At 43.3% G+C, this 17,497-nt stretch overlaps 1 protein-coding gene across 1 annotated transcript in view; it reads right to left on the bottom strand.

Moving 5' to 3' along the window:
- The window catches only part of EVA1A (eva-1 homolog A, regulator of programmed cell death), a 210,663-nt gene that overhangs the window by 129,628 nt on the left and 63,538 nt on the right, over window positions 1–17,497 (bottom strand). Inside the window, exon 3 of the mRNA XM_074820817.1 lies at window positions 7,923–8,046. Within this exon, the coding sequence (XP_074676918.1) occupies window positions 7,923–8,046 (124 nt within the window). The remainder of the gene's footprint in view (window positions 1–7,922; window positions 8,047–17,497) is intronic.

The following is a 17,497-nucleotide window of genomic DNA, read 5'->3' as shown; positions in this document are numbered from 1 at the left end:
ATATAATCCATGGGGTTGCTTAGAGCATAAAACACAGGAAAATGAGGCCTACTAGATTAAAAGCTAGTTCACTACTGTCCTAAATAATTAAACACACAGTATTCCCTCAATGGTTTTGCCTGAGAAGAAAAAATGTAGCTGGGAGAAATACAGTTACCAAATCTCCCAAATTCATCACAGATGCTTTACAAGTCCCAGTCCCCAGAGACATGATTAGGTGACAACTTTCAGTGCCTTTTAAGTAGTCAGAAAAATAAGTGTGTAACCAAGAAGAGCTTGATGCAGCATTAGTATGATGAAAAGCTGAAAATATCAGGAGATACCTGTTTTAAAAATGTATAATTAATTTGAAACCAAATGTAGGACTGATATTGAAAAAATATTGAAGAAATCCACAGAAGATAGTCTTCTCTGCTTTTTTTCCAAGAGACATTTATTTGAGGAGAGCAATTGATCTATATTTTCTGTCTTGAATAAATCCATATACAGGACCTCCTGCAGAAGTACTGTATGAATTTACTTCCCTGTTCTGTGAGGCATGCATTGTTAAAACTGTGGATTCAATATAACAGATCCAAACTTTCACAAAAGTAAGCCTTTGTAGCATCTCAATTTGGTTTATAAGTATATTGTTTCTGGTACAGGCTTTTCTTCTCACAGTTCTTCACCAATATGCCAGAAAATCTTGAAATCTGTCATTCAGAGCTTGCAAACCTCTACCACAGTAGGACCGTGTTGAGATTTAGATTTATGGGTTTCATTTTTTAAAACTCGGTTTCCTTGTGTATATTCTGCTTAATTGCCCCAAGGACACCCCCTTGCTCTTCTGGGGAGAAAGCTTCCAGATCATTTTTACTCTGGCAAGCAACCAAAGCCATTCATGACACCTGAAGCACCACCCACCACGGACCCTCCACTATCAGCACAGAAAAATATCGCAGGTGCCCACAATGCCTAAGGATGGGCTGATTCTCCCGAAGTACGTGAGGACAAAGGCTCCCAGTTCCTTCTGGCAATGCTATTGACTCACTTGCTCCATCATAGACAGACTGTGGTGTATGCCTTCAGTAAAAATTCAGGGTTTAAAAGAGGTTTTTTACCTTTGGTTTCTTCCTAGGACCTCACAAAAAATTTAAATGTCAATGGGCAAAGGGGATCTCTAAAATTTACAGCTCTATGATTTATACAACTTAGACATTTCAGAATTTGTCTTTTTTAGTGGTTCACTTCTAGATACTGGAGACCTAATCCAGCACAGGGAATCTTTCCACCTACATTAGCAGGAAGCATCCTGGTCTTCACTGGCACCTTATTATCTCAGTTAGGGCTGACTCACAAGGTTTGAAAGAAAACTGGGATTTTTTTTTTTTTTTTTTTTTTTTAAACACTCCCAGGTCAGCAGCAGTTTCCTTCTCTGTGGGGCAGGGACTGACAATAACCTCTGCGTTCGCTGACAATGAAATCATGCATTCCTCTTAATCCCGCTTCTGACAGTCAAGTGATTAGTGTGCTACAGAGATAGGGCTATTTGACAGCACCTGAAAATCTCTACGCATCAACAGCTTAAAACAATATTAATTGTTAGCATTAAAGTTTCTCTGACCCTGATTGTAGGCTGATGGATCTGTCCTCTGTTATTTATAACGTTCCTTTATTTACACCTTTTCATCATCACAGCGTTTGCTGCCTGAGGTTTTATTGCCCTTATAAATTTCCACTCCCTGCACCACTTTAAGAGTTTTGAAATAATACAGATAAGCAAGAGCAAGCTGATGAATGCAGGAGGTAAAAGGCTTATTCTGTTGCCTTGGTGGCTGGGCCACAAGGATGTGCCCATTAAACAGCCCTCACTCCATTGCGCTGCTTTGGAAAGCCTGGCCCACCAAAAAGCAATGCAGCAAACAATACAGTGAACTTCTCCTGCCACCAATAAACCTGTCTTACAAAGGAGATTAATGCTTTTCTGAAAGGGTTGATAACTACTGAATTACCAATCTATCCCAGCACTAAAATTAATCACTAGTGTTAAAGGGACCAGGAATACATTTAGGTCCCTCTTTGCTCTCATCTGAAATTTCTACAAAAACCCTGTTCTTTCCAGTCCTCTGCTCCTGCTCACTGCATTTTGCAAATTCTGCCTAGCGAGTGAAAGCTTTGAGGGTGTGTGATGAGACCAGGCTTTTCACGCCATGTTCACTGAATTTAACAGAAAAGGTGCAATTCTCAGCAAAGCCAATGGCAAAGACCACACTAGGTTCAATATCAAAAGAATGGTTTGTAGAGAAATTAGAAGATGAACAAGATGCATTCACTGCAAGCCCTTCCAAAATGTCCTTTCCATACTTTACAGCCAATCCAACTGAAATCTGATAAACAAATCTGACCAATTCCCCAAGAGACATGACAGCTTCACATTCACCAGCAACTGGGAACCACCAACACAGAGGATAACTCTTTGCAGTTCTTTGATAGCCGGAAAAGCTCAGCCACAAGTAACCCTATTCTGCTGTTTGTACAGGTTTTGAAGTACTGCCGGCAAAGAAAAAAAATCACACATCCTCACCAAAAGGCAGACACTCCTGGGACACAGCATGGCAGCTCCATCACTATATGATAGAGAGAGCAAATTTGAAGCTGATGTTTTTATCAGAGGATGATCTAATGGGAATTAATTCCTAATTGATTTTAAAATTCAGTGGCTTTCTAATTGAAATTGCCTAGGACTGTTAAGAAAAATAAAGTTACCTGAGTAAGGTTTTGGCAAGGACATCAGGATGGGTATTCCCATGTTTGAAAAAAAGTCACTGACATTTCACAAGAATTAACTGGGCCTCTTAGATTAGAATTAAATCTATGGTGGAGAGAATAACTGCCTGCTCTCTTCAAAACGTGTCCAGGTAGGTTCTCAGCACAAAAGTTTTCCCATAAATCAAAGCTACAGGTTCTGAACTAAAACAAAGTGACGTCCCCCAGCCCCCTTCCTCCTCGTAACCCCACACAAACTTTTGGCACTTCACTCTTTGCCAACAAACACAAGTTTCCTTCCCAGATGCATTTCTCAGAGCCTTGATGTGCCTTTCACAAATATGTTTTTGTATTGTTACAGAGGGATTTGAGCTGCAATTGGAGCCCAGGTCACATCCAGGCTTTCTAAAACTTCAAAGACTTTAGATTTACGTTTGTCAATAGAAGAGAGAGCAGCAAAGTTTGGATTTACACTTTATTATATGGCTGAGATGATTAATACAGGGAGGTTTCACACCCACCAGCCTCCAATTATCACATCCAGCTGTTCCACGCAACATTTTGAAATGAAATAAAAATAATAATTTTAAAAAAAAAAAAAAAAAAAAAACAAAACTGGACAGAGATTCTCCCTGCAGTCATAAGGTAAAGTAGCAACTGCCCAATAGAAAAGAGGGAAAATATCACTATAGCTTTACAGGAGGTTGCAGCTTAGGCTATTCAGAGCTGAGAAGGGGACAGCGAATCCAGGACAAGAATGGCAATGGGAGAGGAGGAGGCGACAAGAGAAAGGCACTGAGTGGGGGACTCACGGGGAAAGCCACATAAGCAGGGTGAGAGCCTTCTCTTTTCTCGACAGCACTGCCAGTGAATGGCCGTTCAGACAACACATCTCAACCTAAGTAATTCCTTTGCAGACAAAGGCAAGGACTTATGTCCCCATTTTGTTCAGGAGCATTGGCACTTTTGAAATAGCAAAGTCAAAAAAATAACCAAACAACCAAAGAAGCCACCTTGGGCAAACAGATGCTGTGCAGGAGCAGATCAATCCCTGCTTGTACAATAGCCCAGAGCAGCGACCAACCCCAGTAAAATCAGCTGCAATGGTATTGTTGGGGCGCTGAGAGGTGAAGTTATTTCTTCAGCGTGACTTGGGCAGCCCCACAGATCCTGTTCCCAGCCAGGATTATACCATGCAGCCCCTCCGGAAAGTCTGGCACACAGAGCAAATATTTCCTAGCTTACAATAACACATGGTCTTACATGGTTCTCTGTCTCTGAAGTCAGGGGGATGAACAAACACTGAATTGTTTGAATAATATTGGTGAATTCGGATTTCGGTTAGAGGGAATTCATGTTAGACCAATTAAATAGTATGTCAATTCCCTCTAATTATATGTTCCTGCAGCCTACCCGGTAATAATACTTAATGGGTCTAAATCAAATCAGCATGTTACCTGAGAAATAATTGGATTTGCGTGCAATTTTTTAATGATGCTGAAAGGTACCCCAGAGATTGAAGTAGTCTGTGTGTTCAGGGCTTGATCCTAGGCTTCAGTGTGCTTTGGGTGTGGATCTCAGGCTATATTGGCCCTGATAAATTAAATGTGCCAGTTCTCTGGTGCTGAGGCAGAGACATGGGACAATAAGACATGTCCCAGTTGGCATGGGACAGCCCACAGCCATTCTCATCAACTTTTTAAGCCTCTAAAACACGTTGGCTGTATCCAGACTTCTCACTGGAAACCATCTCCAGCCAGTGCTAAATTCCAGACTACATCTACACTAGCAAAGAACAACTTCAGGTTTCACTGCTACAGCAACATTTCCCAACCCTGACCTGCAGCGACCCTCCGGGGGCTCGCTATTGAGGCTGTTGATAGCAGGATGATTTGCAGAGGCACCTCCAAGTTTAGAAGCATAAGTCATAGCTGTGCACTGCTGAGCACAGTACAGTACTTCTGAACATCTTCCCAAAAGTTGGTGCCTATTAGAAACTCAGGCCCACCTGCTATGGGAAAAGAAAATAAAAGCTAAGCCTCTATACACTTTGATGAACCTTGGCCCTCAAATCACATAGCAGCAATAAATAAGTCTCACGTGCCTCAAACTGAGACAGAATAGAACATTTTATTGATTATTTCTGATCTCCTTAAACATTCTGTACCTTAAAATTAAAAGTATACACACATATAGTCTATCTATTTATTTACAGGCACAGAGAATACTCAGGACTGCCAAAGCACCTGACAGTTAAAAGCAGTCCCATGCACATATCTGAGTCCTGTACACACAAGATGAGTGTCCACTAGACCCCAGATCCATCCACTGGATCAGAGGGGACCATGATTAGCACAAGACTTGCCAAAAACACACAACCCCTTGAATTTCTCACTGCTTCTAGTTAAGAACGCACTTCTCTGAACTATTTCTTTTAATTCCTAGAGGAGGTGAACCACAACAGCCCTGCACAAGTCTTTCCTGCTTCTAGCAAAGTCAGTCTCGGAGAGATTAGTGCAGTAGAGATCACCCCACATTGCCCTGCTCTGCGGAGCCCCACCAGTTGGAAAATCTGGGGCTTTCAGTTTCAGCATGATCTAGTGTCCTCCATCACCTTGAAATTCCGCCCATGAGAAACCAAAATAGCCCCTTGACCTGACTGAACCCCATACAGCCAGCAAGCATCAAAACCACTAGATCTCAAATGCAACGTAATGTCAGAGAGGCATAACTGCAGTGACAGTGGCTGGAGGGAATGACTGCACCATCTAGTTATTCTTCAGCGAAGGTACAAGTAAATGCCATTAACTTCAGTTTTGATTTCTTTCAAGGAAGTCTTTCTTTATAGATAACTACCTCTATTCAGGGGCCTTTTGAGGCTCCAGCATGACTCAGAGTGGGTGGGCTGGGGCATCCTTATTTTATATTAAAGATGTCCTGTCTAAACTCTGCAAACCACTTCCCAAAGCGCCTCTCATATCTGTACACAGGAAAACTCACATTCGTTCTACCTAGGTAGGCACTTAACCAAGGCACCTAGTTCAGTAGCATGGTCACATCAGGCTCCCTCAATAAGCAAAGGAAAGAAACAGATGTCTCTAGAGGATAATTCAGACCTTAAATAGCTCCTTACTAAAGTACTTCTGTCATGTCTACTGTTAAGAAGGACAAATTCAGGAACAGAACCCAAAAAATTGCATTTGTCTTTTGATAAAGTTATGGATTGAACCACATGCCAGGCTATAAGCTCTCGACAAGGACTCTCTGGTGCCCTTTGGTTACATTACGAGTGCTCAGGCTTTCTGAAGCAGATCAACACTTCCCAGGACCACAGCTTTTGGGATCATCTCTTAAACATATATTCATTTGCAGCTCATAAACAATACACAAATACTCAATAACCCAAAAAGCCCACCAAAATTTTTCATGGTCCTGTATTTTGCATTCTATGGATCCATTCAGTCCCCTCATTAACCTTCTTCTTACAGAAAGGTGGAAGGGCTTGTAAGAGTCACATAAGCCCTAGATTCTGTTTGTGAGACTAAAAATTAACATTTTGAATCATCAAGGAAAGATTGACCATGTCCTGGTATCTCTGTGCAAAGCTAATCCTCACATATTTCAAATCTTTTTATTAATCTAGTGGGTTCTGATTAAAAGTTTGCCCAGTGACTAAGAAACAATAATTTGTGTCAGATTACCCTGTTTCACCCTGCAAAATTGGCACTGCTTGAAAAAACGTCTTGGGGAAATGTTTTCAAGCTGCTTCCCCTGGTCTCTTTCAGGAAAATCACCTACCCAGCACACACGCAAACTCCTTCTTTTCTAGCATATCTGTAATTAGCAAAGAATGCCATAAACATTTATGCACAGATGGGATTCTGAAGTACCTTCAGAAGTTCAGCACAGGCCTCAATAGTCAGATTTTTCAAGCAAGCTTTGATACAAAACCTGCAGGTTCAGGAGGACTTGTCAGAACACCCTGCTAATCACCCCTCTCTCGGAGACACGTTTCTCACCCAACAAGGGATGTTACAATCACTTGCAAAAACCCCACAACAAATGCAGGTGCTCCATTACCTACTTTTCATTTGAATTCCTCACAGATCTTGCCAGATCCCTTCACTTCATTAGCACAGGTCTCTACGTGCTGGGGCAAAAAGTCTTCTTCTATGCTGCTGACAGAGGCTGAATGTTTCTGCTTTTGTTTCAAACCTTTTCTGAAATCAGATATGTTTTTCTTCCCTGTGCAAATGTTTTTTTTATTTCTTCCCCCAAAATTTTGCTGATGTGATGCTAGAACCATCTAGTTATGTCTTCTAAAAAGCTTGGGATTAGGCTGGTCTGAAATACCATGTCAAGACTATTAGTTCAAATATAGTCAGGTCCTGTTCATTGGCTGAAATCAGCTGGCACAGTTTAGCCACCACCAAACCCTACCCATCTCCAAACTTCTGTGTTTGCTTCCAAAGCACTGATGGAGAACATTGCCCAGGCTGTGCTAACATCCCCAGTGGGGCCAGGAATTGGCCAAGAGGGTGTTGGTTGTTCTGGGCCAAAGCCACACCAGGTTTACTCCTCTGCAGCACTCCCAGTATCCAGACATCAGCCCCATTTAATTTAAACACAGCTAATGAGATCAGGCAAAACACAGGTTAACGTTTCCCAGCCTGATCTGGGAGCAATTAAAAGCTGGCTTATGGCATGGCGTGGGCAGGTGAGCTTCCAGTTGCACCACCGTCTTCAGTGGCTGCCTTAGGCACCCAGGTCTGAAGTCTTTGCCCACATAAAGAGCTCCCACTCCCTCTGGAGGGGCAGACAGAGAGGGGACAAGTCCCAGTAGCCCACCGGGACAGGAGGGGGGTGGCTGCAGATGAGAGCAGGAGCAGCCCACCCACCGCCGACAGTGTGAGCTCAGCATTGGCAAAGGCTTTTGCTGGCACCTGCAAAAACAATCTGCAACTCAGGCTGCCAGCAAGGAGGAAGGAGCTGGAGCAGCAGCATCTCAACAAGGCAGCAAGTGAGGGGAAGAGGGGAAACGCTCTGCACCTAGGGGGTTACACCAGAAATAAAGGTGGAAGGGAACAAAATGTCCTAGGTGGCCTCTCTGACAAGTATTAAATAGTAAAATGCTTTGGTGTCACCAGAGCAAACAGATTTGATAGTGAGATACTTACTTGGTCTGCACTTGTACCACACGATGAGGTACTTGCCAGTTCCAGGGCATGGATCTGCACCAAACAGCCGGCTATTGACGAGAAACTGGCAGCTCCTCCTGTCCTGACACTCATCCAGCATCTTCTGCAGCCAGGGATGCACACAAGAAACAGAGAAACAAAAGCACTTCAGTATCTCCACCAAAGGGATCGTCAAACGGAGATAAGCTAGAGAATGTTAAGGCCATCCTTGCCTCCTCAACCAGCCCCAGGACAAGGCAGACAATGGTGCTCAGCACAGTGGGTACCGCAGGAGCCACGGACTAGGAGAGGACTAAATCTTGCACTGTTTGAAGCAGTGTGATTTCTTTCTCTTTCATGCATCCAAAAGGAGGGATTTACACTGGGATGGTCACAGAGATTTTGAAAGATTTGCATGCAATTTAATCATAGCATAAGGCAGCGCTGTCCCAGGAAAAGCAGCTTTGAGGACATGCATCAGCCTTGAGAGTTAAAAGCAGAGACCCAGACTCTGCCACCACTATTCTGTTTTGGATTTCTCTGGAGATGCACAATTTCAACCGCAGCTTTCAAGAGAGCTCTTGTCTCAGTTATATAAAAGCTTTGGCAATGGCTGGTATTCCAGTAATTAGTAGTTGTGGTGGAAATGCTGTTATACAGCCAACTTAGTCAGTTTTTAATAGGACTCACCCCTCTTCCCCCATGACTATCACGTTCCTTTTAGCTAAACTCAACAAGGTCCTGCAAGTCAGAGGGTCATCCCACCACCAGCATCTTAGGTCCTATCCCCTTTTCTGCACTGTTTTTCCCCTAGTGCTCACTCCCCACTTCCCCATTCATAACATTCATAAAAACTCCATCTCAGAATCCACAGGGGCAAGACATTCTGTCTCCTGCTAGAAAATAGCTTCATTAAAGAAGATTAATGATTTCTTTTAACCCTATGATCCTCTAAAGCAGTAGTCAGGGGAGTAAATATTATTAAGTGGGGCAGTAAGTTTTAAATTCAGCTGGATGGCTTAGGTGGTATTTATGTACTCCCGTAGAGCCCCTAAAACACCAAAATTACCATAATGTTTGCCTGACACACATCACAGAATCATCTAGGTTGGAAAGGACCTTGATGATCATCTAGTCCAACCGTTAACCTAGCACTGACAGTTCCCAACTACACCATATCCCTAAGCGCTATGTTCACCCTACTCTTAAACACCTCCAGGGATGGGGACGCCACCAGCTCCCTGGGCAATCCATTCCAACACCCAACAACCCCTTCTGGAAAGAAATACTTCCTAATATCTAATCTAACCCTTCCCTGGCACAACTTGAGGCCATTACCTCTTGTCCTATCACTTATTACTTGGTTAAAGAGGCTCATCCCCCCCTCTCTGCACCCTCCTTTCAGGTAGCTGTAGAGGGCGATGAGGTCTCCCCTCAGCCTCCTCTTCTCCAGACTAAACAACCCCAGTTCCCTCAGCCACTCCTCATACGACATGTGCTCCAGACCCTTCACCAGCTTCATTGCCCTTCTCTGGACACGCTCGAGTCATTCAATGTCCTTTCTGTAGTGAGGGGCCCAAAACTGAACACAGTCATCGAGGTGCGGCCTCACCAGTGCCGAGTATAGGGGTAAGATCCCTTCCCTGTCCCTGCTGGCCACACTATTTCTGATACAAGCCAGGATGCCATTGGCCTTCTTGGCCACCTGGGCACACTGCTGGCTCATGTTCAGCTGGCTGTCAATCACCCCCACCAGGTCCCTCTCTGACTGGCAGCTCTCCAGCCACTCCTCCCCAAGCCTGTAGCGCTGCTGGGGGTTGTTGTGGCCCAAGTGCAGCACCCGGCATTTGGCCTTATTGAAACTCCTACAGTTGGCCTTAGCCCATCGCTCCAGCCTGTCCAGGTCTCTCTGCAGAGCCTCCCTACCCTCGAGCAGATCAACACTCCCACCCAACTTGGTGTCGTCTGCAAACTTACTGAGGGTGCACTCGATCCCCTCATCTAGATCATCATAAAGATGTTAAACAGGAATGGCCCCAAAACCGAGCCCTGGGGGACACCACTCGTGACCGGCTGCCAACCGGATTTAACTCCATTCACCACAAGCCTTTGGGCCCGGCCATCCAGCCAATTTTTTACCCAGCAAAGTGTGTGCCCATCCAAGCCATGAGCAGCCAGTTTTGCCAGGAGAATGCTGTGGGAAACGGTGTCAAAGGCCTTACCAAAGTCAAGGTAAACAACATCCACAGCCTTTCCCTCATCCAATAAGCAGGTCGCCCTGTCATAGAAGGAGATCAGGTTTGTCAAGCAGGACCTGCCTTTCATAAACCCATGCTGACTGGGCCTGATCATCTGGTTGTCCCGCATGTGTTGTATGATGGTACTCAGGATGAGCTGCTCCAACAGCTTCCCGGGCACTGAAGTCAAGCTGACAGGCCTGTAATTTCCCAGATCATCCTTCTGACCCTTCTTATAGATGGGTGTCACACTGGCCAGTTTCCAATCTGTCGGGACCTCCCCAGTCAGTCAGGACTGCTGGTAAATGATGGAAAGCGGCTTGGCGAGCACCCCAGCCAGCTCCTTCAGCACCCTCGGGTCCTGAGGTCCCTTCAGGATCCTCTGGTCCCATAGACTTGTGTGTGTTTCTGTGATGCAGTAGGTCACTGACTATATCCTCCTGGAATGCGGGGGGGTCATTCCCCCATGAGAAGTTGTCTCACCATGCATGAACTTGTCAGAGCATTTTGAGACCACAGAGCGAGGTAATCCACCAGCATCGTTAAGTCCCTGCAATACAGACCTGTGAATTCTAGTCCCAAAACACTTAATTTTCACTTCCAAGGAGGTGCTAGAAAATCCTTTCTCAGAAATTCCCCTAGACTCCCCTGGTCTCTTTTGTCTTCACCCTACTCCCTTTTCTTACACCCACCTCAATATTTGGTCTTTCCCACAATCTCATCCCTGTGCCATTAACATGAAGGCTGTTCCTTCTCTATCATGCACCACCCAAACGAATTTTCTCTCTGCCTCTGTGACTACTCCCTATTTTTGAGTTCTCCTTGAATGTAATATATATAATCTTTAGCATTATAACTCTGAATGTCAACCTCCGAACACCAGAAACAACAGCTGTTCCAGTTTCAAGTGCAAATTGAAACTGCCTCATTTGTGGTTGCTCATAACTTCCTAAGCTTTCACCTTTTGGGCTGACACATGCAAGAATTCATGCCTACCTCAAGTCTGACCTTTATTTTAAAGTTCAAACCAAGACAATTCAGGCCTTTTCTAGCGAGCAGAGAACATATGCTGTTGTTTTGCACTTACAAATGTAATAAAATGCAGGCATTTTGTTTCAAAATACAGGGCTTAGCATGGAAAGGCCGAAAGGTGAACACTGAAGGAGGTGCCTGGGAGTGTTAGCCCTAACTTGACCGTCACATTAAAATCCATAGAAACAGCATATTCTTTCCTCTAGGCTCATAGGAGTTGACTGCTCACTCAGCATGTGAAATTTAATTTAATGCAAAATCCAATGAGTTGCAAAAGGAATTTATGTGAGGCCTCTACGCAGATACCTCTTTTGATCTCAAAAGGCAAAGAACAACTGGAACAACTCTTCAGTGCTTCATATATGGAGAGAAATCCTCTCCAAATCACTGTGGACCTGAAAGGATTTCCTGGTACTGGACAACTATGACTGTTTACACCCAAGCAGTGCAAAGAGCAAGCACCCAATGAAGCAAACAGAAAGAAGCAGCACCCTAAATGTTTTCTTTCCCACAAGGGAAGCTCTCTCCCCTCAAATGCAGCAGACTCAGATTTTTGGTCAATAAACCTGTTCATAGCAGATGGGTGGGATTTTCAAAAGCCTTTAGCATTGTGTAATAGGTGCTATTAAAACCAGTGGGAAAACCACCCTGGGTTTCAGCAGAGACTGAGTTAGGCCAACGGGAAGCCTCTTTGGAAACCTCAGCTTCCATGCCTAAGCAGCACTTGTTCATCTGTCCTTAGGCCCAGCACCAGGAGCAAAGGCAGTTACTTACCAACCTCAGAGAACAATGAACATGGGCAGCCTTCACATGTTGCCATCTTGCTGTGCTCTAACTTGCGGTATGTCTTGCTTACTCCATATATTCCACATAAGTAAAACCTCCTGAGTTTACTTCCTGCAGTATGCAAAGTAACACAAAGCCCTAGGGAGGAGTTTGCACCTAAATTAAGGAGCAAAAGTAATCTATGCCATTGTGAGACCATAGAAAAAAGGAAGTGCTCTTGAGGCTGAATATGCGTTTTACTAATTTGTTTTAGTGTTTAGCTACAGTTTCAACTTAATTTGATAATAGCCATGACTCTGAGAAGTTATTTCATGGAGGGAGAGGAATCAATATTTCCTTTTCATTCACATAATTTTAATGTGCCTCCCTCTGAAGGGCAACAATTTTCCTGAAAATATAAAAAAATCATTCAGATTTCTGATTTCCTGCAGTGTTTGAGTAGTCTTAGGCATAATGAAATACATCCATAAAGAGTAAAATAAAAAAATACATTTAGTGTTCAGTGAAATACATCATGAAAAATACAAAGAAAATTAGCAATGGTTGACTATTACACCAGCCCTAACATTAACTTAAAAACTGGCACGTACAATTTTTACCTATCCTTGTATACATAGAAATCTTCCTCCCCACTGCTTTCATCAGTATGTGCTATATACCAACATCTTCTTAAACACTGTGCCACACAGTGACTCCACAGATCATATGTGACAAGATGATCCACTACAGGCACACTGCCCTGCCCCTACAGTGCATCTGGTGTTTACAGGGGCCCTTACAAATCCAGACCTCAGCTTTCTAGTCTTACTCTCAAAAAATCATACTTCTAGGTAGTACCAAAGCTCTGGCAGAGGTCAGATCTCATTTCTGAAGTATTTGCAGATGACCAGCTAGATTGACACCAGAAAAGCTGTGAGTTTACTTGGTAGTGAGGGAATGTCCTGAGCTTACACGGCTTTTGCTTAATGGCTGGAAAAATTTAAGCGATTCATTCTATGTTTGCCTTGTTTTTCTAGCTGTGACTGTCAGCTGTAAAGGTGGAAAACACAACCACAAAACCAAATAAAAAGGGGCCCACAAACAATCTGAACTTGCACAGAAATAGTAATAGACACACAGAATCATCCCTGACCAGGATATATAATCAGCTGTTCATGTCATTGCCATCTGGTAGACCCCTGACTAAAGAAAAATAAAGTCACATTGGATTACGTTATAATATAAAAATCACTCCAACTGAAAAAGGTGGAGGAGGAATTCCTGACTGGAATGAAAGGGGAGGGAAGACGCATTAATTGCATTGTGCCATTTTATAATTGCGTTCCAGTGGTAAATCAAGCCTGAGGGCTGACAGCCAGTGCTCAGGAGGGAAGTTGTGGCTGTTTAAAACCATTCCATTCTCTGGTTCATGATTGAGCTAAGAAGCTGCAAGATTTAGAGGAGATAAGAGAGTAAGAAATGTGAATTTAAGAAAAACAAACACTAATCTAACCCCTGTGATTTATGCCCTGGATTAATCTCACTGCAGTGACCCAGGTCTTAAAGCAAGGGCAGCCTCAAGCTCAAAACCATGTCTTTCTAGTGGGCATTGCAGATGAAACACATTTCTCGTGCTCATTTTGTTGTGCTTGTTAGCTAAGTAATTGCTTGTGCTCATTAGATAACAACCTTTTAAATCTGGAACTGGATGTGAGCTCTGCAAGGCTGTCCTCAGCCATTCCCAAGGGTGCACTCATCTTTATTCTGTCTCTTCAAATCACTCTTCAAGAACTGCTTCCCCTGCAAGCTTAAAATAAACCACAACTGAGCTTAACATCCAAGGCAATTAAACTTATCTCAGTTCTTAGTCCCTTGTAGTAGTTCATAGATTAAACACACTTAGGGTGAAAATTTGGACCCATAGAAGCCACTGGTGAAACTCAATGGGAACTAGGATTTTGCCATAGGGCTGCTCTCTGTACAGCCTCCATCATCAAAGGAACATAAGGATGACTGCAGGGCTTGTCAGTCAGGCATGAAATTACACTGAGGAACCCCACTAAATAATTGCCCAAATTGTATGTCGCTGAAGAGAATAACTCAGAGCAAACTGCATGAATGGATCAGAGCTTTATGCAGTCAAATGAAGATGGGCAGAGGTTTGTACTAAAAACTTTACACAAGAAGATACCAGTAATTTTAAAAACGATGATTAAGCATTTTTAGGTCAAATTCAGTCCAGGTATAGTCATTACGGTAGAGTTACACCAACACTTATATTGGTGCACCTCCATGAGTTCTGCAATGGGAAGAAATGAATACAACAAAGTGGCATGAGTTCTCCCTACAAAGCCACACAGCACAATGCGTTCATAATGGCTTTATGTCACATTTCATTTGAATTTTGATACTCTTTTATATACCCCTGAATGTTAGTATTGCTTTAAAACACGCTATAAATTTAGTCCTTTCAAGTTGCAAACTTATTTACAGGTCCTTTTTCCGATTATCTAAAGATTGCACATTCATCTCCATTCATGCAAATTACTGAAGTCCATGGAGCACGAAGATTTTTCCAAGTATCAGTAACAGGGAAGAACAGACTACATGAGAAAATGAAATCCATGCTGATGAGATACAGGTTACCTGCCTACGGCTTCATCAAGCAACCTTCCCAGCCTACTCCGGTAGAAAGTAATTCAGCTTTGCCCAAATTACCGTATTCAATCTGTGCATCACATGAAGAAGAGATCAAAGGCCCTGCATCCTGACTGCTGATCTATGACAGGTTTTAGGATTCTACTAGCTATCTCTTATCTCTCTCCCATGGACCTTACAATGCTCACAGCAGAGTCAGCAGGAGGGAACTATGCCCACACATTTGGTGACTCACATTAATACACCAGACTGAAATAAAGAGCTGAAAACTGGGCACATATTCCCTTTCACCAGCCCTGCTATCGGAGTAGTAAACACCAGCAGGGCAGCAGGGCAGGCAGCAGTGGGCTGGGATGTTAACACACAACAGCAAGATTCACCAGACCTCCACTGGTAGAGCCTTGAAAGAGCTCAGAGACAGCAATTCACAAAAAGCAGGAACATGATCAGCAAATAGAAGGACCCGATAAAAGCTGCATTACAAATATCACCTAATTAACATTACCTACATTTCCTAGCAGTAGGAAACTTAATCTGTATGCGGGGTCAACTTCAAAGGGAGAGGAGGTCTGTGCTGAAGAAATACAAAAGGATGCATAACCAAAAGTCATGGGATTAAAGAAAGGGAAAGCTTAAAACACAAAGTGGGAAAAAAAAATCACTGAGAGCAAACTATTACACTGTCAAGCAGAGTCTTAGTGGCAATGATGGAAGCCCCATGACTTGGAAAGTTTAAATTTAGAGTAAACAAAGCATTAGGAGGTTTACACCCCGGGGAGCAGTCCTGCCTCATCAGGCAGACAGGCTGCACCAGCCACCTCTGCCTCTAGTGTCTCTTCTTCTGCAGTATATAATCACACTGCTCTGATGAGCTATTTCAGTCAAGCCAAAGATTTTAAAGATACAGCAATTTAGAGATTATCTATGACCCCTGCCATCAAGGAGTTCTACTTGCAAATAATTAGCTGGGGGAGCTGCTTGCCAGAGAGTTATATTTCAGCAAGATAGGCAAGATTCATGAATGAAGATGCACTGGTTCTGTGATTTTTAAGAGCAACTTTGGCACTGCAGTAACCTCTCCTGGACCCTGAGCTCACTGCTCATCGTTCTCTGCAAAATAATTAATATAGTCTGATGGAGAGTTGACCAAACTGCTCTTTAATTCATTCTGAGACCAAAACTTTCCTTGTTCAAACTGTCTGTAAGCTGTGGAGATCTAATATGCAATATGACAAATGGTGGGTTCTCCTATGGTACTGATGAGCTATATTCTTCCTTTCTATAATTTTTGTCCCTCTTTCCCCTTGTCCATCATAATCTCACAGATGTTCAGACATGAGAAAGGGCCCTTTCTCATTCCTGTTGAGGTCACTTAGGGCTGTCACATCAGTGGGACCATGCAATATCTTGTGATGGGGCATGGCAGTAGTCACTGTCTGGCCTACTAAGAAAGCTAAAGCAGTTGGATCATTTTCTTCTACTTTGTATTTTACTATGCTACACTGTTAATCCAGAATACTCGGAGAAAATAAAATCCTCTTCAGCAACAGTAACACACACACACCCATCTTCCAGCCCCATCATTTTGTGATCAACAACTGGCCCATGCTTTGAGAGTCATGCAGCTACTGGAAAGTTTATCTCATCTTTCCATCACCTAAGAGATCAGCTTCCTTTTGCTTTCTATCACAGAAACCTTCCTGGTAGGTGCAAATAAAGAGGGGGGAAGAAGGGCTCAGGGAATCCTGCAGTTAGCATGCAAGGAATCTGCTCCCTTTTGTACCGCTGCTGGAGGGGCAGCAGGAGAGGTGGCAGCAAAGGTGTCCTGTATCTCAGTTAAAGGACAAAAGGAAATACCACATCAGCAGCACAAGTGATTCTTGTCACCAACAACTGGTTGTCCTGGAGAGTGTTGAAAGAGACCCAGGCCACAGGCTATGCCTACGCTCCCTCCACAAATTGGCTAATCTTTCTAATGAGAGGCATGACTCTGCTCCAGAGCACCTTCTAAGCGCAGCTCCTCTTGGGGAAACAAGTCACATGGAAACGTTGCCCTCTGAAGGGCAGTTTCCTGCTGATTTCGGTAGATGCAACTGTGAAGCCAGAAGTTAGCCTACAATATCTTTGATAAATATCTGGGAGCAGAAACACCATGGATAAGTGCCTCTCCAGGGCTTTTTATTTTCCTTCTAAATAAACTTTGCTCCAAGGCTTTCTGTTTTCCTTCTAAATGGGCTGTGGTTTTATTTTTCTGTCAATTTACCAAAATGAGTATGTTGCAGGTAATCTGCTGTAAAGTGTAATCTAGTTTTCTGGTAATGAGCAATAATTTTAGACCAACCATTAAACATTCTTCCATACAGACCTTGAGTAGTTTACTGTTAAAAACAAGTGACATGGGGAATAATGATCCAGGAATGAGCAGCTGTGGAAAGCTTTATAAGCAAGCTGCTCCAAATCTCCTCCTCTTCAGCTGAGCAGCTTCCTTCAAATATAAATGTGCCTCCATGTATTTTTGCAGGCACAAGTTGGGCATCGTGAGCTTGGCTGGGGGTGACTACATTTCTTACTAAATTACTTATCATTAGGCAAACTAACATCTTTGCATGATCCTGCTTTGACGACATAGACTTTCTAGTGGGCATACAACTCATCTCTCTGCATAAATTATGCAGTGTGGATAAACACCCTCTTACCTACTGCCAACCATTTTCATATGCTTAAACAACTTTTAATATTCAAGGATTTACTTTTCTGGGTGAAAGAGGAATAGATTTTGGTCCTGGCAGCTGCTCTTTCTGACCTACAAAAAACAAAAGAAATGGTTCAGCCACCATAAAGCTTCTCCTCAGAGACCTCCTCTGCCAAGGCAGGACAGTTTGC

Source organism: Strix aluco, chromosome 3, assembly GCF_031877795.1.
Source record: "Strix aluco isolate bStrAlu1 chromosome 3, bStrAlu1.hap1, whole genome shotgun sequence".
Taxonomy (NCBI): Eukaryota; Metazoa; Chordata; class Aves; order Strigiformes; family Strigidae; genus Strix; species Strix aluco.
Note: the sequence above shows the minus strand (reverse complement) of the source record. Positions and strands in the feature narration are given on the sequence as shown.